Consider the following 24129-nt stretch of genomic DNA (forward strand, 5'->3'; position numbering starts at 1 on the left):
AGAGGGGCCGCATTCCCTTTCACTGGATGTGTGGAATTAATCCCGAAAAATCTCGCTACTCTGGATACTTTTTTCTGCTCTTTCGCTTGGGGGGGGACAGCCCCCGGATCAGGAGAGCAAGGAGTCATTCTCTCCAAAGCGGAAATTGCGGCTTGGGCAGCTCTGCACTCCGCGGCAAAGGTTTGCAACGTGTTTATAATTTTTTTCCAAGTTACGCCTAACTCCGAGCAGAGTTTCGCGTCTTTCCCTTGTGAAACTACCAAATCCCACAGTAAGTCTCCGATTTCTTTCCATTCCGTCTCGCTAAACAAAAGCGAGGGCTGATGTAACTTCCCTTTCTTTTTAGCCCATTGGGCCAGCTGAGTTATATCAGAGTCTCTGATTTTTTCGCCCCATTTCGAGACAATGGACGCTAAAAGCTGCGTAGCAGCTATGAAATTGCGTTCCATTAATGTTTCCATCCGCGTGGCTGCTCTTACCTTCTCTCCGCTGACAGCAGGTGGCACTGTAGCCTTTCTAAGCAATCCAATCAGCCGACGCTCCCCGGCTTGCCCCGCAAATTCAGGATAGGAGTCCGCAAGCGGTACACACACGTCCTAAATCAAATCAAGCAGGGTCTTTTCTGCATTTAAGCCCTATAATCCAGCATTTAAGCCCTATAATCCAGCATTTAAGCCCTATATTTCAGTATTCATCCAGTGCTCAGCCCTGTGTTCAGGCGCCAGTTGAAGCCAAGCTCTGGTAAAGCTGGGGACTAGAGTAACGTGAGACCAACCAGTATGGTTTCCAGCACGAACTCCGCTTTATTCCGTGAGATGGCGGGTTTTATACAGATTGAATAGTTTACAGTTAGCAGGTGCACTGTGATAGGCAGTGGACATACAGAAGCATGCAAACAATCCAGGGTTAAGGTAGCTACGGAGACTTAGTGCCATTACCTCTATGCTGCGAGTGTCCATACCTTAACACATTCCTAGTAGCAGATAAGTTTATCTGCTACTACGTATGCTGGACGTTCTGCGGCCTACTAGACCCAGGCCTGAGGCCTAGTTCGGCCTAGTTTGGAATAGCTCAAATGGTATCTGTGAGCATGTCATGCCCACAATACCTGAGAAACTCGGCCACAGACATGTGTCATTCCAGGTAACCTTGTACCCAGGTTTTATTTGACATTTACTGCTACTCTTCCGTTAATCTTACTCTGAAATTAATTTACACCTTATTGACACTGGCAGCTGCTGTTGTGCTGACGTTTGCTGCGTCCTTAAGCATCCCTTGCAAGTCACACAGTATTTGATCTAGAAATCTGGATTAAAGTAGTAGCAATAATAATGAGCTATTATATTTTGTGTTAGGAATAGCCCTGACTCTTATATTCTTTGGCCTTGCAGGAATGACTTCAAGATTACATCATCTATTTGAAACTGGAAAGCTTCTAAGCAGACTGCCATGAGGAACTACATTGCCCTACAGGAGAGAGAACAGTCACAGTTGTTTCTGTAGCTGTTTTCTTCTCATTTATGTTGAATAATTTCTAGGAATAAAATCTAAGAGGAGGGGATGGTGGAAGGACAATGAAATATATGGAACAATCCAAAACTTGTTTTGTTAGTGGAGTTGGTTAATGTTTCACTTTTTTTTAAACTTCATGAATTTTTATTCAAACTATTTAGAGCCACATTCTACAATGTTGGTTTTCTACCTTTCTACCTTTACTGATTTATCCTTTAAAAGAGCTGTCTGAGCCTTGTTTTAAAAATTACTTTTACAAAATGGTGGTTATCACTGGCTGCTACAGCACAGCTGCAGTTGTGTTTAGGAAGTGAATGGGGAGAACTTACTGGCAAACTATAGGCCTTAACCTACCTTTTTATGCTGGTGCTGAATAAAATAGTTCCTTTTATGTGTTGAAAAACAACTGAAATTAATTTGTTATAGCTCTGCTGTATTTGCGAACCTTCTCAATATGACCCAGCAGGGATTTTCCTGTCTTTACTTAAGCTTGATGAGATGAGCAGCTTGAAGAAAATATAAAATGTAGCACACACAAAAATTTGACAGCTTCTGTATGAGATAATGGCCATTTTCTTCCATTCACAAATCAGTGCATAATAATTAGTTTCCTTTTGTTGGTATTCTTTAAATAGTTGGTGCTCTTCTGGTTTTGTATAATACTGTTGGCTAAAAGCTCTGTAGATTTTTACATATGAACATACATGTGAGCTATTTTGATACCCTAAGCACCACAGTTTGCTCTTTGGTTCCAAAGATGATCCCATGTACAAGTCTGTGAAGTGGCTATTTTGAAATCTAAATTTATTTAACCCAGGAAGACATACAGAAAGGTCTAGCTGGTTTATCCACATATAGTTAATCCACTTATGTTTCTGCTACTCTGAGCCATTAGTAACCATAAACTTAATGTTGTGGATGAATTGAATTGATTATCAAATCAGGAAAAACAGGAAAGCTTGATTATTTTGTATCTCTCTATTAGACCTAATATCATTAACTTCTCACAATTAAATTCAGGTCCTTCCTATTTCTGAGACATAGGAAGTCTTTCTGAGAAAGCAAAGGAAAAGAGGGTGCTGTGCTTCAAACATTTGGACCCTGGTGACTTGAGGGAGCCAAGAATGCTGCAGCAGCTGGACGTGTTTGCAAAAAAGCATCTTCAGTGTCAGTTCATCCATCATGACCAAAGCAATTTACTGCAATGGAGTTAGTGCTGGCCAAAGATGCTGAACTTTGAGCCCTTAAGCCCTCAAACCTGCGTCCGTCTGCAGAGCGAGCGTATCAGACCCACACTGTCTCTCACCTCAGCTCTAGTTTGAAGACAGCTGATCTAAAGATTAGAGGGAAGGTCATGCTGTACTGCCACAATTAAAAACTGTTTAAAATATGTTAATGAGGAACAGATTTGCAAAAGAATTTAGTACCAGAAAGAACAGAAGTCTACTCAAAGGTCCTAAGTTATAACTGTCATGAAAATGCCTGAAGATCAGTACCTTTCTACGATCACTCAAGGTGCTACCTCGAGATTTGGGTGCCCAAATACCTTTAGCAGTTCATTTCCATGTGCCTTTTCCCATATTTTGACCTTTATGGGCACATGATTATGTGCCACTATAATTGACACTGAACATTAATCAGACAGTGGTGTGTTTTAGGCCTTAACTGCACTGTTTGAACTGCTGACCTTGAGAGAAAAGGTTTTATATACCATTCCCAATCCCTTAAGTCTTCCTGTCACTGCAAAGCAAATACGTGGCTTTTATGGATGGATTCAGTTTCAAGTCTGCAGCTTTTCTAATGTTTTCTTAAAATTACAAAAGTGGCTTTCAGGGGAAGTTTGTAAACATAGGCACATTTTTCATTGCACACTATTACCACCACAGACAGGCTTTTGTAAAATACTGCATGGTTTGATATAAGGGAGAAAATCCCTTATGCAGGAATGTTGTTTGTAGAAGTGTCCTGTAAACTTAGAGATAAATAAAACCACAAACAATAGCGGATCATATCTTTGCTCTTTTGCCATTCACATTACAGTGGTTGGCAAAGATTTCTTTAACCAAAGTAGAATGAGGTTTCCTTGAGAAATACAGATGCCATCCCCTTTTACATTACACACAATTTTGCAGTTGCTGCAGCCTTGTAATGCTCAAGCTTAATTGAAAAAACACCTTGTTTTCCTCCTTTTATGCTCATCATCTTTCTTAGTTTTTCTTACTGTTAATCTCAGTGGAATTTTTATACTCTGTCTTTTAAAATAGTTAATGGAACAAACACAAATCATACATACATTCTCAAATATTATTCCTATGAGTGCACATTTAAAAGATCAGTGTGTGACCTGAAAACAAGATCCAAGGAGATACATGGAAACTAGCCTCAAATCAAAGCTATTAAAAATATAGCATGCTGCATCTTGCTAATGATATGAAATATACACATCAATATCAATAATTATACTTAAAAAGAAAATTTGATGTCAAAGTAAAGCAGCTGAGAAATGGCTATAATAGTCAATCAGTTCTCAACTACAACGTCAATTTGGTTTATTTTCTTTTTTTAAACTTGAGCTGTTTTCATTAGCATTTCTAGTACCAGTAGTCATATTTCTGTTTCTTATTTGTAACTTTGAGACATTTGAATGGTTACTGCATTAACTGTGACTGGATGGACTACCAAAAGAAGACTGCCTTTGAGGGCTTCTGAAACCCTTGGCAAAACTTGCTTACATCTTCTCACCCTGTTAATCTGGTGCTACTGTTACCAAAGGGTCTGCACAAGGAAGCAATGGCCAGCAGGATGCAGTGTGGGCATGGAGTGCTTCAGATATGTGAATTTGTGCTTTAGTGAAACAGCTACTGAAGCACTGTAGCTGACAGACAAAACCCACACAATTAAAAGAAACCAGATGTACAAAAAAACCAGACAAAAGAAGCTGGATGATGCCAAATAAAAAAAGGCAGAGAGAAGTAAACAATTATAAATTGGTTATTAGCTAGAATAAGCAGCATGACTGGGAAAGCCAGACTTTAAGATGAATTCCATAGTGCCACAATCAGCACATCTCCTTCCATTAAAGCCAATGGGTGTTTTGTTGCCAAGGAATCTCTCCATAAAAATTTTGTAATGATACCCTTCCTTACTCGATTAAGGCAGTGAAACTCTCTGGTTGCTTTAAAATTACAAAATATTGTTTCAGACTCAGCAATACTTGTTTTTGCAAGAACATATGCTCATAGGGCTGAGATAAAGACCAAAGAACTACTGCAAAATATTTCCACTCCTTTTCTTCTCTTTTAAAATCTTGCTGGACTTTTTCCTTGTACTCTCTTTTTCAACAAGGCTTCCAAATCTCTGGACACAATCTGTTTTCCTATGAGGAATCAGATAATGATAACAGCAGAAAACCAAAAATAAAACCAAAGAAGACGACATATACTCATTTATCCTTGAACTGCATATAAGAAATATAAAAAATAATATAAATAAAGTGAATATAAGGTACCATCCAAATTCATACCTCAGCCATTTTCAGACCTTAATAAAAGCTCCTAAAATTTAGTTGTTATATAGACATGTTTGTTATGAAATTGTTTGAACCTGATAAAGTAATGAAACAATCACCATCATCAGAAATTGCGGGAAAATATTTGAAAAAACTCTGCAGTCTGTAAGCATCCTACCTTTCTTTTGCGCAGTTTCACTTGATTGTCTGAATTTTCGTGTGTGGTCAAGTGATTCCTTACATGTAAACACTGAATGTCTTCTGCTGAACTGACATTTGAAAGGCATTTGTTTTCAAGGGCCACTTGAGGTTCTGTGAAACCACTTCCATCCAGACCATTTTCCACTGCTGGGATGCAAGGGCAAGGAGGAGATTGCATAAGGCTGTTGCTGGGTTGCACTGCTAAACAGAGCTGTCCATCACCACTGGTGGATGATTCAGAAGAAACCCCACTCTCTACCACATTGCACTCAGACTTTCCAAGCCCATCTTTGAAAGCATCAGATTTCCAGCGCTGTTGTGCAATTACAGCAGTATGAAGCAGCTGCTTCCCAGACATAATAACTTCTTCCACATTTGGAGGGTCGATACAATTTTCCTTCTCTACATCTACTGTTTCATTTAAGACTTCGTAATTACAAAGCTCCAGGCTTTGGCCAATACTGCCACAAACATCTTTTTTTGTCTCCTCTTTAGGAACTGTGTCACAGCCAGGTTCCTCACTTATATCTCCACTGCTTCCAGATGATTCAGCTGCCTTGTTACCCTCTGTTATTGGCACCACCTGTGATAAGGAGCCTGCTCCATTTAAATTGTGCCCTTCCTCTTTGGGTTCACTTCCTAGAGCAGTGATGTGGTAATCAACACTATCCAGGTTGAGTGCAGAACAGTCATCATCGTCATCAGACACATGGATTAGAGTTTCTGTGCTGGCCTTCAGAAAACGTTCCTCGTCCTCATGGTTATCGTTTTCATCCACCTCCTTTGAGACATTTCCCAGCTGCCTTTCAGGGAAGCCCATCCCCTCTCCAGTATAGCAGCATTCTGGAAATGAAGCACATTTTTCTTTCCGGTCCACGCTCAAAACCTCATCTTTTTCCATGCCTGTCTGCAAGTTATCAGCTACAAGTCCGTGACGACATGCTGTATTATACTCCACAGGCTCCAAAGCCAATCCCATCCACTGGGTCACATGCTCTTCCCAGCTTTTCTTTCTGATTGCTAGAGACATGTCATAGCAGATCAGCAGCAGACTGCAATGTACCTTCCACAGAGGGCCAGAGATGTTATGGCTGCTGTGCACTGCTCTGGAGGGAGAGAAAGTTTCATCATTTTAACATCTGCAAGAAATAAAAAAAAGACTGTGTTATCGAATCAACTCCCAATTAAAAAAAAAAAAAAAAGAAATGGAAGGAACAGTTTAAACAAAAGTGTAAAACAAGATAAGACTGTGGGACCAGAAGGACAGGAATTTAAAAGATTATTTTGTTTAAAGTTTTAATACTTTTCATACAAAACTTGACAGGACTTATAATTCAGTATAACATTTTTTTATGATTACTTTCCAATATCAAGTAAACAAAAATAGTATAAACAGGTAGATGGCAAGCAGCTTCAGGGACAAAATTTTACAACAAGCTTAACTGTGTCTCTCATAAGATAATAATTTAAATGGGTCTAAATTACATTATATCTTCTAGTTGGTTTGTATACAGAGTAACTTTATTTCTTCCTCATCCACAGATACCTCTGGAGTGCAGAATTCTGTTTCCCAAAGAGGTAAGGACAACTACCTCTTTGGTAGGGTTTTTCCAAATTTACCAAATGTCCAATGTATAAACTACTTATCTTCTGAGTATCTTTGGCCCATTCAGTGACTCTTATTTTTATTGCTACTATTCATTCTCTTCAGGCCAAGTTGTAATTACAAGTGTTACAAGAAATTGCAGAGTAAATCAGTTGTTGTGTAATAATAAAAAATCATAGAATCCTAGATAAGCTTGGGTTTGAAGGGGCCTTTAAAAGTCATATAATCGTACCCTCTAAAATACAACCCTTGGAAAACTACTCCAAGTTTTTGGTGTATTTCCTCACTCAAATACATGATAAAACCCTGCCATGCATTCCCCTTGTTGAATATATCCATGATCTAGTGTAAGGCGTGAAGAAAGCTGTTATTTAGGACAGGGCTCTCCAGAGGGGTAGACTGTGAGCCAGCGTGGTTGGCTGTAGCTCTGCTGCTCACCTGGGGTGCCTGGCTCTGCCAGAGGCCCCTGTCCCTGCTTGGGTTTCTATGTGGGGAATTTGCACTGGCTGCTGCATTAGCCATTCTGTATGATCGCACTTGAGGTACATTAACCTTGTGTCATTGCATGTGTATATTAGCATGTGCATATGTAAAAAGAAAATATATTAATTTATGAATTATAAAATAAAGTTAACAAGTTCGTTGTCAAAGAAGAAAACAAAACTTCTGGCTCATAAAATGTTAGAAGTTCAAGGAGCAGACACTTCTATTTTTCACTCCCTACACAAGATCTGTCAGCACTTAGCATGGATCTGGTTATTGATTTCAGCAATAAAGAAGATTAAGTAGTGAGTTTGTTCTGTGTCATTTCAGTCCACTAAGGCAAATTCTGATCGTCCACCAGGCCACAAAGCTGCCTTGACAAACCACATGCCTGAAAATATAATAGTATTTATCTTGAAAGAAATGCAGAATTATGCCTGGGCAACTGAACCTCCATAAATTATGTCTTGACAAACTGACTTTCAGGATAGACTTGTACACGGTCCTAGATCTTCAACCTTCTTTTGGGAATGGCAAGCTTCATTTCACATTCACATTTTCCACCTCTGTGGAGACTCTGCTTAAAATGAACATATATTCATAGAGTATATGAAATTCCATGGACAAGTCATTAGCGTGTGGGAGGCTGAGCAAAATGGAAAATAACACACAGAGCCAGGCCAAAAAAATTATCTGCTTTCAGTGGCAAATTTTAGTACTAAAAAGTTAATACAATTTTATAATTCTCTCTTCTTTCCTGGGCAAATATGAGATGAACCTTAAATATTAAAATCTAAAGTCAAATTATTGTATAAATTTGCATCACATTCTTATTCTGATTTAATCTTTATTTCTAAGTGTGTGTGGTCCAAAATTACCAGAGTGAAAAATCAGTAACGATAATACTTTTAACTTCTGCTGCACCTTTTCCTGAGGGACACTAAAGCTCTTCAATTGAATTAATTTTACAGTCACCACTGTGTTTTGTTTTGATCTTTGAAAAGAGGCATGTTTAGAAAGGGCTCAGTGGTTTCTACTGTCCTTCATGAGCAATATTTGGAGTTGCACGAGGGTGCAACACATTGGCAGCTTCCCTTTCTTCCCCTACTCGAACACTACCCTCACCTGCTTTAGAAAAAATCAAACGTGGTTGCTAGAGCCATATAGGGACATTTCTGACAACAATCAATAAAGATACTAGAAATGTTAAGTGTCAAAACCTAAAAAAATTGCAACTCTTAGTGGCATGCCTGCATCCACCTACCTAATATTAGGCTGCTCTTAATGTGCAGAAGGCAGGCTCTCAGAGACTTAATGGGTGTGTGTTAATCTTGCTGCTGCTACATGGAGTTACAGAAATGGGGGAACAATCTGTTACTGTTTTTCATTTTTTGAATGTGGTGAGTTATATTTCATAGGGGATGAAAAACAAATTTTACTTTAGGAACCTTTCTGTGTTACTTGCATTATCATTAGTTTCAGCTGCCTCATAGACTGCAGTAAAATTATTAAACAGAAAATATAAAATACTCTGTTTGAAGTGCAAGACAAATATCTATACCACATGGGCACTTTTATTGTTCTCAAACAAATGGGTGTATGTTGGCACTTAATATGAAAATCTACAGTACTTATGCCACCTCTCCAGGCAACTTCACCAGCAGTTCCTGAAATCCCCTCATTCCCATGGTGCATGAAGGAGCTCAGTTTGGTGACAGCTTACTTTTCTTCTGCTCCCTCTCCACTCCTCAAAGACTGCGTTGAACAATTCAGCTTAGAAATTATTTTCCTGCTTTAATTGCTTGACACTTTAAGGGCTGACAAGAAACTTTCTTTCTTTTCTACCTATTTATTTAGGACAACCTATCTCCTTCCACTCACATGCAAGGACATAAGCTGTGCCTTGGAGGGTTCACTGCTCCAGCCCTCTGAAGGAGATTCTCTGCCAGAGAACAAAGTGCACTGCCACTTTGCAGAAGAAAGCACTCATGTCTTCATCACTGCTTTTCTGCTATTGCTGCTCATTTTTTTTTCTTGACATGCATTATCTTTTACTCTCTGAGAAATGCCCCTCTCAAGTCCATTTGTACTTCTCCCCAAGGGAAGATGCATTCCCCTTTCTCACTTCCTATTCTTGCCATGCCAAACTAGAAACCTTTTTATCTGATTTCTGCAGAATTTTAAGGCTGTCAGATAAACCATCATCAGTCTGTTGAAATGTTTTGCAGAGTGAAAAGACCTTTTCTTCTGATCAAAACATTTATCAATATGATATGGTCCACTCAGCTGTTACTATAATTCAGACTTATATTTTGCTTTACTTTTCAATAGCACTGTTTGGTATTGCTTAGTACTATTAACTTTCTGAAGAATAAAAGTTTGAAACAAAAATACAAAGGATAAGACTTCTAGGCAAAATTTCTTGATCCTGGGTTTGAAGAAAGGACTATTGGCAATATTGACTCAATAGGTAATTCTTGACCTACAGAAAGTGAAACTGAGCAGTGGGTCACCATACTGCAGCAGAAACCCATTCAAGAACCTTCTATGGTGCTTTACATTGTTTACAAAACTAGATGTGAATTTAGATGGATTTTGTAATAATTTACTGCCTATCTCCTTTTACTGTAAAATATAGCATTAATGAAAAGTAGGGCAAACCTTTAGGTTAGTTTATTTTTGGAAATTTTGTGTCTATGTGTGACTGAGTGACCTTACAACTGATAAAGCACAAAATGATGATGAACTGGTAGTCTTGCTTTTAATTAGACTGTCTAATATTTTCCTTCATTTCCTGTGATTGTTTTTTACAAAAAATCTCATATTAAACTGCTTGCAGCAGGCTTTCAAAATTCAGACAGACAATTGTTTTTTATCTCTTGAAATTCCTTTCAGATTTGGCTGTGCTACACATTTCTCAAGATACATTTTACCTTCTCTTATTTCCCTCCTCAAGGAAAAATGACACCTTACAAGAAGTGTATCCTTACACAAACTCAATACTAGGATTGACATCTGTGAAACCTGCAGCAGGAAGAACTAAGTCTTGGAGCTAGAGGGAGAATGGAAAGGGAAGGAAGGACACTTACTCCACTATCCGGAACTGTGGCTACCCAGACCTGTCAGAGCAGCTTCCCTTCTGGGGCTTAGGACAGGACACATAAACATCCCAGTTAGAAGGATGTGAGGGCAGAAGCACACAACCAGGGCTCTCTGGTCCTACATCTTGCCCCTCAGACTTCCAGGAGACGGGAGTGGATCCCTGTTTTTCCCAGAGTGCAAAAAGGATATAAGGAGAGCAACATAGGGCCGTGCAGCAGTAGCAGCCACCACACAAGCTGAGGCAGTGAACCCCAAGCCATTAGGAGGGAAGGACTACGGCAAAAGCAGTCCTAAGTAAGACACTGCTGAGCAGGACACTTGGTGGCACCCCTGTATGGCCAAAGCACTGCCACTGACACAGATGTGACATCCCTGCTGCCTCCACCAATTCCTCCATTGCACCATGGGCAACTTCCAACTTCCACCTTGCCATACATAGAAAAGCTTTGGAAGGAGAAAAGTTGCAGAGAACACAGGACAGCTTACAAAGTCTGTGGCAGGAAAGTTTCTGAAAGGGCAACCCAGGCAGTACAGCCTCACCATGATGACAGTGGAATTTAATTTTTGCTAATGTTTTGCATGAGATGCAAATCTTTTCTCAAAAAAAAAACAAACCAAAAAAACCCCAAAAAAAACCAAAACCCAAAGCATTAGCTTATGAATGTAAACAAAGATGAAAGACTTTTGTTACATTTTTTACTTAGCAGGAGTATGTAAGCAGTGGAGATCAAGCAGAAATATTTATTTTGTTATCATTATTTTATCTCCATTGGTCTGTGACCCCAGTCAGTGAACTTTGTTTAAGGAAGTCTAAGTGAACAGGGTCTGTTTCCTATAAACTCATCTCACATCTCCTGGTCTGGCTTGCATACAGCTCATTTAGTAACTCCATACCAATCTCTGACACAGAATGTTGTTTACAAATAATTTGAGATAAAACATAAGCCTCTAGGTCTTCTCTCAGCTATTTATTTTAAAAGATCTCCTGCTTTTAAAATGCAATCCTGGACATAGGCCACCTTTTGGATTTCACTCAAGTGGAGGCTTACCTTGTCTGCAGTTTCTATATAAGCAACTTTTGTAGTGCAGAGGTTTAGACCATGCTAAACCCTGCTGTTGTAGAGTGGAAATATAAGAATTGTTTGGTTGTGGGGTATTAATCTAGTGAATACCAGATGCATTTTTTCCAATTTCTTTAATATGTAAAATCAGATGCTAAAACCAGTTTGAACTTATAATTATTTAAAAATATCTACAACTTTATTTTAAAAATCAGAAAAAGCATAGTACTTTTAAGACAAGTATGTTTTCAGAATGAATTAATAAAACAATTTAAATCTTTTATATAACTTTTAATGGTCAGGTTTTCATGTGCATGCATTTGATGTACTTATAAATGTGAACACAGACTATTAAATATAGGTGTTGCTGATTTTTTGTACAGATAAACAGAAATACATCCCGATAGGGTCTTTTCACAGGATACTTGTCCTTTTTTTTGATGAGATCTTACCATTGGCTTCCAGCCATGAATCAGTGGACAGAAATAGAGGCAAATAGTACTAAGACCAACATACAAACATTCCTTCCAGCATACCCTACCATACAGGATTTTAAAATTGCTGCCCAGCTATAGATCAAACAGGACACAACTGCTAACACCTTCGTGATAAGTTCCTTCCTGAGGAACTGACCCCTGTTGAAGCATCCATGAGGAGAGATTCCAAGAAAATAAAGTGATCGGGAACCAAATATTAGAATTGCATAACAATACTCAAATGAAATGTTACTGAACTTGTAACTCTGAGAGGTATCCAAATAATCCTCTTTACACTAAGGAATGGAAGGGGAGACACATGTAGAGAGGGCAGATGTGGGGAACTGCAAGAGGGACATTCTTCCAAGCTAACTGCAAATGCCTTTGGGGTCAGAGATGAGCTTTACTTGAGAGAGAGCCACAGAGCCAGAAGGGATCCTGAGCAGGGACTGGGGTAGGTGTGGGAAGTACAGCCTTCCTAGGATAAGAGACTTCTTCAGTCTTCCTCTCTCTGATCATTAAAAGGAAGACAAAGCAGAGGGATTTCTGGCCCTCACTTCCCCACCTCCCTACGAGGCCTCAAGAGTGGTATCTCCAGTGAGTGAGAAGGTGGAAGGAACGGGGAATTTCTCTGCACCCTGAGCTTTGGAATGCTGTGAGCAATGATTGGATGCAACAAAAGCTGGTTTAGAATCAAATGAAAAAAGACCACTTAGTTGTGAACTACATACTTGCAAATCTGATTTCCATATGCAGTTAATTGCCTAAAAAATCTAACTAATGTCAAAAATAAAAATTAACAGAGACCAGAAACTAAAAGAAAGTCAGAAGTGAGAATATGTGTTTGATTGATTTATTTTGATATAAAGACAGATTATTAACTATTTTGTGAAGGCAGGTGTCCTAGGGTGACTTTATGATGCTTGTTTCCTCCCAAATTTGCCCTAAACCAGGACAACAGGTATTAAAACCTGTGTTTTTTAAATTACTCAGAACAAGAAAAGGAGTAAAATGATGAAATTTGCTAATTTCACCAAATGGAAATGAAGAACTAGGAGATAAAACTGCATATGAAACTCTCTGTACTAAATAAAATGGCATGCAGTGATTAAAAATACTTCTAATTATAAATGCACATTAAAAGTCTCTATTATATTGTCTACCAATCTGGAAAACAAACCCCAAACTAAGTTGCTGTGGCTGTTAACCTGTAACTGAATTTCAAGTGAAAATTAGAACATACATAGCACAATAGGCAAAAGAGCAGCTGAGCATAAGGTGGCATAATTAAAAATATTTTCTAAATTCTTATTATGTAATGAACTAAAAACTACATATAACGATGGTAATTCCATCTCAGAAAGAGAAATAGGGTAGGAAAACATACAGCAAAAAACAACACAAAGGATTAAAAGTATGATATGGCTTCTGTCTGAAGAGCCATGAAATACATGAATGTTTCCTGACTGGAAAAGAGAGAATTTAGAGCCATATAAAAATCAAGTGTATTGTGAAAAAGGAGAACATTTATTCATCATGCGTCACACAGCAGGAATTTGCAAAAGTCTAAAGTAGAGAAAGCAGAAATATTAAAACAGAACAAAAATATTTTTTTTGTTTGTCCATGTAAGCAAATAGAAGCTATAATATATAATAAATATAAATCGTACTGCAAAAAGTTTGTTATTTCTGATATAAGAGATACCACACAAGAAATTAATCAAGCCATGCACCTGAAAGCATTCTTCTGACTTGATAAGTATTTCCTCTTTCCTTCAGGGATCAGTTTCATTATCTCTTTAGCGAACTGTTTTATTTTCTTCTTTTCAGATTTCGATATATGTCATACAAGCTTATTACAGCTTACTGCCACTGGAAATGCCTAACACACTTAAGGGTGTAAACTTCCTTCCTTTGGAAGATATTTAACATGTTATAAAAACTGATGTTGTCCAGCAGCGCTATAAGATCTCAATACTTGGACAACACAAAATGTAAATTCAAGTTGGCAAGTTATTCATTCAGAGACTTCGAAAGTCTTGCTTGTGAAGTTTTGTGAAAATGTTATTGGCTCTCAAGATGTGAGTCCAAACTTTGTCAATATGCCTTAACGTATAGCTAGAAAACATAAACCATCATGAAGCTCTTTTATTTTCTCTTCCCTAAAAAGCAGCTGCATTACCAGTGCTCATCATCACACAACAAAAAGCTTTTACTTGTAGCCAACATTGTGATTACAGTGGCTTTTAGCTTGGTTGTATTTGTATTTGGTTCATTTCCAGTGCTGAGCCTCAGATCAGCCAAGGCTCTTCCTCAGGGATGAGAAAGGGGAAATGACTGGATCCAAACTGATCCACTGTTATCCAGGCTTACTAAAGAGCTATATAGCTTACACCCAATTTAATTATTAAATCAAAACCAATTAAACACAACATTTTAAAGACCCAACTTTATGTTTCTTTCTTTTTTTGAATAGTCAATAAAACTGTGAAATATTATTTTCTCAAGAATTTATAGCACAGTGATACCATTTTACTGTAATTTTGTTAATACTGTTTAATACATTAATACTCAGCATTAAAGTCATTTTAGCAGTTATGAACATCCATCCCTTTCACCACAGCATCATTCCAAAGTGACAACAGCCATCAAATTTATAACTGCCCAGTAAAAACTAAAAAAAGTTTTAGGCAAAACATAGTTTCTAGCATAGAGTTTTTAAGAAGAAAATGAGATCCATCTAGCAATTCATGTTTATGAGTCTGCTGGTCTTCAAAATTTAGTACTGCTAAAGTTATTATAGATACTGTCTTGATTCCACAATATAAATTTCTTGTTTCTTTGTAAAAAAGTATTCTTAGATCTAAAGGTTTAAAGTATTTTTCCATAGGAGGTTCATGTGGAAAATTCATTGCTCTGTCAATTCCCACCCTCAAATAATTTTGGCTCTCTTTTCCCAGAAAATAGAAAAGATAAAATAATTTTTAGATTCCTTACATCTTCTTTCACTCCCTAGTTGAACTGAAAGCATCTTGAAAAGACATGAAATGACAAAAGGTCATCCCACGGGACATGGCAACACAGAAAACTGTTGGTACTATTTTTGGTCCTGAATTAGGGAAATGTTTTCCACAAATATTTCCCCTAGCTAAAAGACATTTCATTTTCTAGCCAACTCTAGTGAAAAAGGAATCTTTTAACTTCAGGAGGTCTTTTTGAAAACAATATAAATTAAACAGATTGTATTCCTGTTGTCTTTTAGATTTAAGGTTCTAATATGGTGTTTCTATTTAAAAAAAAAGTGGCTGGTGCTCATTATAGACATGAGCTATGGAACCTTTGCAGCATGAAGCACTACGGACAATGACTTTTGGCAACCAGCCTCCTTACTGAATAGCAGGGGCCCTGTTTTCAGTCCTGGTGTAGACACGACTAAAAAATATTTTTGACATTATTTTGCCTATGCTTTGTACATAAAGAGCTGAAAATTATTTTCTCACGTTGAGAAAGACAAATATTTTATATAAAGAGTCTACAGAGAATGACTACTGAAGAGACTGTGCTTTTTTGGTGGGAGCGAACCATTGGCAGAATCATTTGGAATCCCATTTTTTTGCACCTGCAAAAAATTACTGAGACCAAACTAAGCAAGTATTTCTGGAATGTAACTGAAGATGTGAAAAGCAAAAATTATTCAAAATGGCAGCTGTACCACTATTTCTTTGAAACTAGAGAGAGAAATAACATAATGTACACTGAGTGCTTTCTAAATGCACTGGAGAACGTAATTAAATCCAATTCCTCCAAGGAAGGGAATGTAAAATTTAATTTATCCTCCAGGTTGGTGAAATTGGTAGGAAAAAAGTCTGCATTTGAACCTAACCCTGAAATTGATTATTTTTCATTATATTATTCTTATTTTGGAATTCAAAAAGTTCTTTTTTTGTCAAAGGACTTTTACAGAATATATGTATCTCCACTCTGTATCCCCTTTCTCTCCACCTCTCATAGGCATAACGGGAATATCTATGCTATAGTCAATAGACATTCTCCACAGTATTTTCCAGAGTGCCTATAATCCAAACTCATCAGCTGATCTCCTGATTTTATAATGAATTTCTTCTACTTGGCATCTGTGGCCTGCCTGGAAAGATATGCTCAGCCCTGGAAATTGTTGCTTCAGAGTACATAGCTACAGGAAAAATAAAACAGATGACTTATGAGCTCACATGGAGATCTTCCCTTGATTTTAAAACTAATTCAGATCCATTTCCTTATCTGGCTACCAATTCTCTCACAACATGCAAAAGCTTTTAAAAAATCTTTATATCCAGTATGGTATACCCAATTAAGCTGAGAGTGACTCAAGATTTGGAAGTTGTCAGTGACATCTGCACATAGGTATTTGATGGTACTAGAGTGTAAAATTGTTTCTGTATATGGAATCCTCAAAACCCAGGTTTTGCTATGGAAGATACAGCTCTTAGAGACCATCCTTTCAGAATAAACATCTCATTTTAGTTATTATTGAAAGCTATCAACTTTCTCTGAAGATAAACAGTTCTAACAAAATGAAAAGGGATATCTCCATTTAGCTGCAGACAAAAAAACTTTTAATGAATTTAAAAGTACAACTTCCAGTGTGTTGAGCCTCTCAGGACTACTGAGAAGTGGATTGTTAAGTGTTCCAGCCTGAAAAAGTGAATCCAAAGCAAGTTCTCCTTCACATGTCTGTGTTATGCATGAGAAAATTCATGAGGAGGTTAAAAAAGTTTCATATTTTGTGACAGTGTTAGCAAAGGTGCTAGCAACGCAATATTGAGGTTATGAACACTCCTAAATAAGGTGCAGTTATACAGCTTTAATGATGTAACCCCAATTGCTTTGGCCTGGCAAATTTGTCACTGGTTCCTCTTGCCCCTTCCATCTTCTCTTAGCTGCTTTAGCAGAACAAGTTGCAGCAATCCTCCATTCTACTCCAAATTTTCCTTATTTCTTAGTCCAATGATGTTTATGTCAAACTCATCACCAACTCTCATCCCAATATACATTATCATAAGGTGAACTCTCCACAAGCGCTATGATGTTCAACTTGGAACATTTATTTGTTCTAGCATTAAAGAGTATTTAAAGTGGTTTAATCCTATTGTGAAACTCTCACCAATAAGACCTATCTAGCTGGAAACCCTACAACTCATAGAGAGTGAGAAAGAGGGTGGGAGAACCAACAGAGATTCAGAGGTAAGAAAATTGATTATAAAATTTCCTAAAGTTCAAGGGCATTTCATCTAAAGCTAATCGATTTTGACACAGGGTATAGTGGAATAACCAACAGGAAGTATCACAAATCACTGAAAAAAAGAAGACAGCCTAGATGAAAGTAAAGGCTGGAAGTAAAGTGTACATATTATGAGTGAAATTGGTTTTAATGATAAACACAGCCTAAGGCAAACTTTGCATTTGGGATGTGACTGATTTAAAATTCACCAGAGATAAAACTCCAGGCATTACTAATCTCAACATAAGTGATTTTTCTCATTAAAGAGAAACAAGAAACTATGGTAATAGTAGAGTTTAAATAATCTATCTACAGACTGTTCTTAAATAAGTAGTAACTGAAAGCATCAACAAATATCAATGTTTAAATATAACATAGAACATGTTGAAGTTCAATATCAGCAGTTATTACAATAAAATAATGTTCACATATGATAAACATAGGATTTACATGTAAAAAGTATAGATAATGTTGGTTTGAGGTATAATTTATGCATATATACACATACGCATATGTGTGTATATATATATATACACACACACATGTATATGTACATATGCATACACACATATATTAGAAATACACCTGTGTATCCAGCCAGTCTTAAAGCCCTTACTGGGAATTCACAGTGATCATCATCTTTGGATGACATATTTAAAGCCCTAGTGGACACGGACCTGAGCAACTGTCTCTTGTTGACCCCATTTTGAGTGGCATGTTGGATCAGAGACCTCCAGAGGCTGTCTCCTAACAGGAAGGAAATCAAGATCTAGCTTCTGAATATGATATTTCAATTGCTCTGGCCCTTATGTTACTCTATTTTTGTGGTTTTGCTTTTTGTTTTGTAAAAAGAACACCAACAACCCCCCCGTACTTATTTTTTTTTCTCCAGACAAACAAATAGAAAATGGAACCAGAGGAATGAAAGAAAAAGGAGAATATTCTAAAATATATCTCCTCTTTGAGAAGAGCGAAAAACATTGGTAAATCCTCCTCCTCCCTCTGCTACTGCTGTCCTCAGGGAAGCCTTATAACAAAGAAGATGCATTCAAGCAACAAAATGCATATTAAGAACAACAGAAACCTATTATATAATATGTGGCTTAATACTTCTGACAATCAAGAATAATAAGAGTAACTTTTGAGAATTACGAAAAAGCCAAAAGGGGAATCCTTAGATTGTTCCATCACCTAAAGAACAATTTTTAAATTAAGCCCAGCACTTTAAAAGAATTGCTATAAGCCTTGCCTGTTTAAAAACTGCACACCCAAGCTGATGTCTTTACTTCTAATTTTCCTTTAACAGGGATTTCTTTGTGTTAAAGAGGTCTTTGTGAATTAGGCCTCAATATACAAACTTTTTTTTCCAGTGCTCTGAGTATGGAATTTGACATGAAGATCAGCAGGTACAAATTTGAAAGAATGTTTTCAGGCACATAAATTTATGATGAGGGAAAGCTATTTGAATAATTCCTATTACATGGATGTAGCCATTTGTGTTAATTTTTCTCAAGGCTGCAGACATAAATTCATTACTTCCTTCAAGGGAGTAATTTGATCCAACTACTTGGGCTATTTTCTTGTTTCAAATTAAGAACTTTAACATTTCTGAAGGAACACAGCAAGGTCAAAAAACTCTAGATGTTCATTTTCAAAATTCATTATTGTTTTATATCTATAAAATAATTTTTCAGAGGTTCTTTAGACTGTAACTTTTCTGTGAATCCTTCTTGAACAACCATATCTTAAAAAACCAAAACAAGGTAAGCATAACAGAGAACTTAGGCTAAGTAGAACCAGAAGTTGAATAGTGATTTGTCTCCAGGACTTCCATGTAAACATTCTAAATAAAAAATGCAGGTTATATCAGTGCTATATTTTCTTATAGTCTGAAGAAACTTCAGAGTTTAGAGAGAAAATACTTTCTGGGTTCTCTTCTGTTGTCCACCCTGTAGTTCAACTGCCTCAGGTGTCAAGTATTTTTGTCTCCAAGTGAGGTCAGATGAGGTCATTATATGCTTTAAACCCCAGAAGTGGTGCTGCAGAAGATAACTGCTTAATAGGGAATATTTTCTTCTGTTTCACTGGAGTACTCACTAATACTAAATACGTGCACATATACTTGCAGCAGCAAGCATGGGAACACAGTGCAGTAAAAGCCACTAAAGCTAAATCCTTTGAGACATCAATGTTGTAGCACAAATTTCACGAGAATGACAAAAAGACTCAGCCAGTCAAATTCCTCTCAAGTTCTCAGTCCCACCACTTACGTATCACAGCTGTCTCAGACCAGAACATCTCACTTGAGAAGACTTGTCCATGAGCAAATAAGTGACTGTGATGTTAAAATCATCCCAGAATATTCTCAGGAACAATTTACTGCCTATTGCTTGTTCCCTGTCCAGTTCAGACACATTCTCTTCACAACCCAGAGCAAATTCTGACCACCCTGAGCAACTTTCCCCAAATGGCAGCAAAGTGCACAATTCTCAGTCTATTGCAGAGGAGATATTTGACCCCATTCTGGAATATCCTTCACACCCTTTCACACCACAAAGTAATTTCCTTACACAGCAATAATTTTGAAAAATAGTAAAAGCAAAGTTAAAAACTTCTTGAAATATATGAACAGATGACTTCTCTTTAGTTACCAAATCTGGCCAATAACTACAGGGAGCCTTAAAGAAATTTTCACTTATAAGCATCAGTTTTCAGGAAGACAAAGAACACTATACAGATTGACATAAAAAAATGCTTCTCATATCCAGAACAAATTCATAATTAAATCACAACTTTACATAAAATATAAATGCATTCACATATTATCCTATTTTTCTCCCTGAACTCCTTAACAGCAGATTCTTGTTATTTTTGTTAGTTACATGTTTACTAGGTTAAGAAGAAAAAAGAGAAAATCCATACATCCAAAAATTATAGTCAGCTGACATTTACTGAATCTTACTTTACCTCTTCTAAATGCTAGCACAGCACACAGCAATCTCTGTATCTAATCATATGTTACTAAAAATAACCCAATTTAGCTAAAGCCAACAAATAAACCTTGGAACTTCAGATTTAGAGTGTACATCTTTAAGACTGTATTGTCACTTCTACAACAAATTTTATCTAGCACTGAGGGAAAGCTAGAGACCTAGCCCAGCAGAGGTATAGCTGATATATCTACCTAAAACACTTCTCACCATCATTACCGCTGGAGTGGAGGGAGGGGAAGGTGGGGAGAGAGAAAAAAAAACATAGCCCTAAATGCCCTCCCTGTTGTTAAATGAGGTGAAAAAACCAAAAATCACTCACACATCTAGCTTTCCTATTTAATGTACATTAAAAAATACGCAAGCAAGACTCTACAGCCCTATTTATATAAGAATACAAATAAAGTTCAGCATTTCAAGGATATTTTTAAAAGATGAAGAAAAATGCACATCAATTTTTTTTATAGATCTGGCATATTTTGATAAACAGAATTGTCACAGTTTACAAGTAAAAGTATATTTTTAAAGATTATAATTTTTTTTACCTCTGTTTCTAGTGCTGAGATCCTGAATGCAGAACACTCCAGTGCTGGATACTGTTTGTTTCTTTTCTGAGGTTTTTCTTACTGTCTTTTTTTTTTTCCTCCTTTTTTTCTTTTTTTTTTCTTTTTTTTTTTTTTTTTTTAATAGTTTAAAGTACAGAAAGATTTCAAGACAGCCTTACCTAGATGAAGAGAATCAGGAATTCAGACATGACCTCCCTAAAATCTTTGGTCAACAGAAGATGAAAAAAAGCCCAAACAACAAAACAAAGAAGCAGAAGAAGCAAACAAGCAAACAAACAAACAAAAGAGCCCAGTCCCAGTTAGCTCCTGCTAGCAGAAAAGTTCAGATTTCGCTACTGAGATCATTGCTCTATTCTAAGCAGTTTTGCTCAATGTGTGATTCTAACAAAAACACCCTCTGCAGCTGGAGGGAGCCTTAGCTAAGCACGAGCCTGTCAAGCTTTTCCCAGTGACTTCTGTCTACTAAATTCAGACTGATGTTTTGTGAGAGGGGGCCTCAACAACCAGGCCCAGATTGCCTGAAAAGTATTTCCTGCCTTTGAGAGAGAGAGGGAGAGAGACAGCAAGCCTGCCTGCCTGCGCCAGGGAGAGAGCGCAGAAATGGAGGGAAAAGAAAATGTCAAGACCGAGTGTTTCAAGGCAGTCAGCTTTATACACTGCTGGGCTACTTCTGCCAAAGAAAAATGTCTGTACTACAGCTACATAATGTAAAAAAATGTTTTTAAACCACTCCCTCCTGTATTTTGCCTTTTAAAAAAAAATTTATGCATCTCTAATGCTCAAGCAAAGGTAGTTATCCAGAACGATATGAAAACATTTCTGTAACACCTGGTCTTTGACATCAGGTAGTGAAAAACATGGTCTAAAATTAACACATCACCGTGACAAAAGGTCTAGTACTATTCTGTCGAACAAATATACACAGTTAGATAGATTCTATTTAAAGATATATGTTAAAATTGCGTTCCTACTCAAGAGAATAAGCTGGATCTGAGAAAACAAATGCTACAGCTTAAATAGTGATGTTGCATACAGTGGAATATGTTGCTTTACCTCTTGTGAGAATCCTCCAGAGTCACACAAATCCAGCTCTGCAAAAGCAAAAGGACAGACTCCATCTTGATCATATTAGTATTTTGCTGACATAAAACACTTGTAAGTACTTCGTTCCAGTTTGACAGGGTGCCTGAATCATGTCTCCAGAGTAACCCACAGCATCTACATCCTTTGCTCTGTACAAATTTAGTGAATATCGTCTGTTTATCTTTTCTGCTTTCTTCTGCCTTCTCTGAACGACTTCCTCTTAGCTGTTCCAGCCTGAGAACTTGGATTACCATTTGGTTTTGATTAAAACCAGACGGACAGCTCCGTGGAAGTTTGAGGGTAAGCTAATGGAAATTACTAGTATGGCTTTAATTAGTGTATTTATTAGGAATAAATATTAGCTATTCACGTAACAAATTCTACTAATAAACACATGCAAATCCCCATCTCAGGCCACTGGTTTCATATTTAGGTAAAATAACTTAGTATTTATTTTATTTAAGTCAGTGTGACTCGTAATAGTAATCAACATGTCCAATATTTTTTTACACTTTCTTTCAAGACATAAAGTAGTGCTGAGTTTATTCATCTTACCAGGTGGGTCAGTCATACATCACTTACTCCCTCATGACCCCTTCAGCTGGTGTAAACCCTCTTTATTAGTTTTTGCTCTGAGTAAATGATGTTATAGTTATTCATTTGGTTATTCATTGGAAACTTTGTCTATCTTTCAGAGGGAGCTACAGAGGTAAGACATTGCAGATGTTTTCATACATTTACTGACCAGGAAGTCTGCATTCAGCAGGCCTGCCACAACTAGGACAGGATATTTATTCTGAAAGGAGATAGAAGATCTTAATTACTAACTGCTGATACATGAGTTTCTACTAAGAACTGCTTTCAACTGTTTATATAATGCCTTCATTAGCGCAATAGAATCTTCTCAAGGGCATTTCTTAAGTCAAAGAAAAGCCAGCCCTGTAGGGCTGTCTCCAGCTTCCACTAATATGGCCATATCTGGAGCTAATTTGTCAAGCTTTAGTTCCTGAGCATGTGGAACTTTGGGCTAAAATCTGCTAAATTTGCCGAATGTGGTCTTTGTTGTCACATGTGTAATTTTATTTATGCAGTTTTCAGCCTTAAAATTACAGTATTAGCTTTAAAAGTTAGTTGCAAAATTATGCAGGCCCAAATGGAAGTGGGTTTGAAATTTTTCCCAGTAGCTTTCATGTACATGGATGGTGGAGGTAGGCAGCCTTAAGTGGAATGACTTCCCAGCCTAACCTCTGCATCTTCAAAGACGGAGGTCTTTGAAGCCCATAAAAGGAAACAGCACATGTGCTGGTAAACTCAGAACAGCCAGAAGCACAGCCCCAGAGGTAAATAACTTTTCAGGATTATTTTTAACTACATTTGGCTGCTCTCAGTTCTGAATCCATAACTTTTACTCTACTGTGAAGTGTGATTTATACTATTTCCCTGCAAGATTTCGGTTTGGAATTTAGTGAATAAGTTACAAGCTGTGAAGGGGCATATTTATTTGCAATTATGCAATTGCACAAATTGCACAATTTTAAAACTTATGTTTATGAGAATAAAAAAACCCCAAAAGCCTTTAGTTTCCTTGCAGTTAAAATTTACTAAAACTGTTTGGCTTTATAATACCAACAAAAAATGATGAAAATGTGAAACACAGTATTCCAAAAAAAGTAAATATTTCAAGACAAAATTTTAATTACTTTTAAGAAATATTTTTCTTTAGCTAAACTTTGCTTAATATTCTATCATAAACCTTTTGATTTTAATTAAATAAGGTGTTCTTATTTTTTTCAGAAGCCAGTCACAAGGAATAGGACAGACTGAAAAAAACTATAAGTGGGGACATATTTAAAAGGTATGAGATTATTAGAACATGATCTGCTATGTGAAACAGTTTCAAAAAAACCCCAACTTATTTCAAATATTCTAGTGTTTGATAAACAGCTGAAAAAGAGAAAAGACCATCATAGACAATGTCTGTGCATTTCCTACGTAAGAAAACTGAGGGCAGACTGTCTCCTAAATTATTTTTTCCTGCTATCACATATGCAGAAAGGAGGAGAATAACCAGGGTTTGAATACTTATTCAAAGCTGCTTTAATAAAACTTTACAATGGTAGAATAGAAAGAACATGTGAAATCAGAACATTTAAGTCTGAAATCTTGATAATTCTATTTGATCTTGAACAATAAACAGAATGGAAAAAATAAATAGAGGAATGAAGTACTAATGAGAAAAAAGGTAATTTCCTTATAAGACCAG

The 24129-nt window shown here is 37.0% G+C and overlaps 1 protein-coding gene across 8 annotated transcripts in view; it reads right to left on the reverse strand.

Moving 5' to 3' along the window:
* The window catches only part of DLC1 (DLC1 Rho GTPase activating protein), a 246968-nt gene extending 224511 nt beyond the window's left edge, over positions 1-22457 (reverse strand). Inside the window, exons 1-3 of one of the 8 annotated variants that reach the window (XM_063401999.1) lie at positions 21837-22100; positions 20763-20941; positions 5199-6360 (exon numbers count right to left, since the gene is read on the reverse strand). In XM_063401999.1, the coding sequence (XP_063258069.1) occupies positions 5199-6251 (1053 nt within the window). In that variant the 5' untranslated portion in view covers positions 6252-6360; positions 20763-20941; positions 21837-22100. Of the gene's footprint in view, positions 1-5198; positions 6361-20762; positions 21537-21836 lie in introns of those variants that run through there. The other 7 variants (XM_063401997.1, XM_063402000.1, XM_063402002.1 and 4 more) reach the window with 7 other exon arrangements.
* Between the last annotated feature and the right edge of the window lie 1672 nt (positions 22458-24129).

This window comes from Prinia subflava, chromosome 7 (genome assembly GCF_021018805.1).
Source record: "Prinia subflava isolate CZ2003 ecotype Zambia chromosome 7, Cam_Psub_1.2, whole genome shotgun sequence".
Taxonomy (NCBI): domain Eukaryota; kingdom Metazoa; phylum Chordata; class Aves; order Passeriformes; family Cisticolidae; genus Prinia; species Prinia subflava.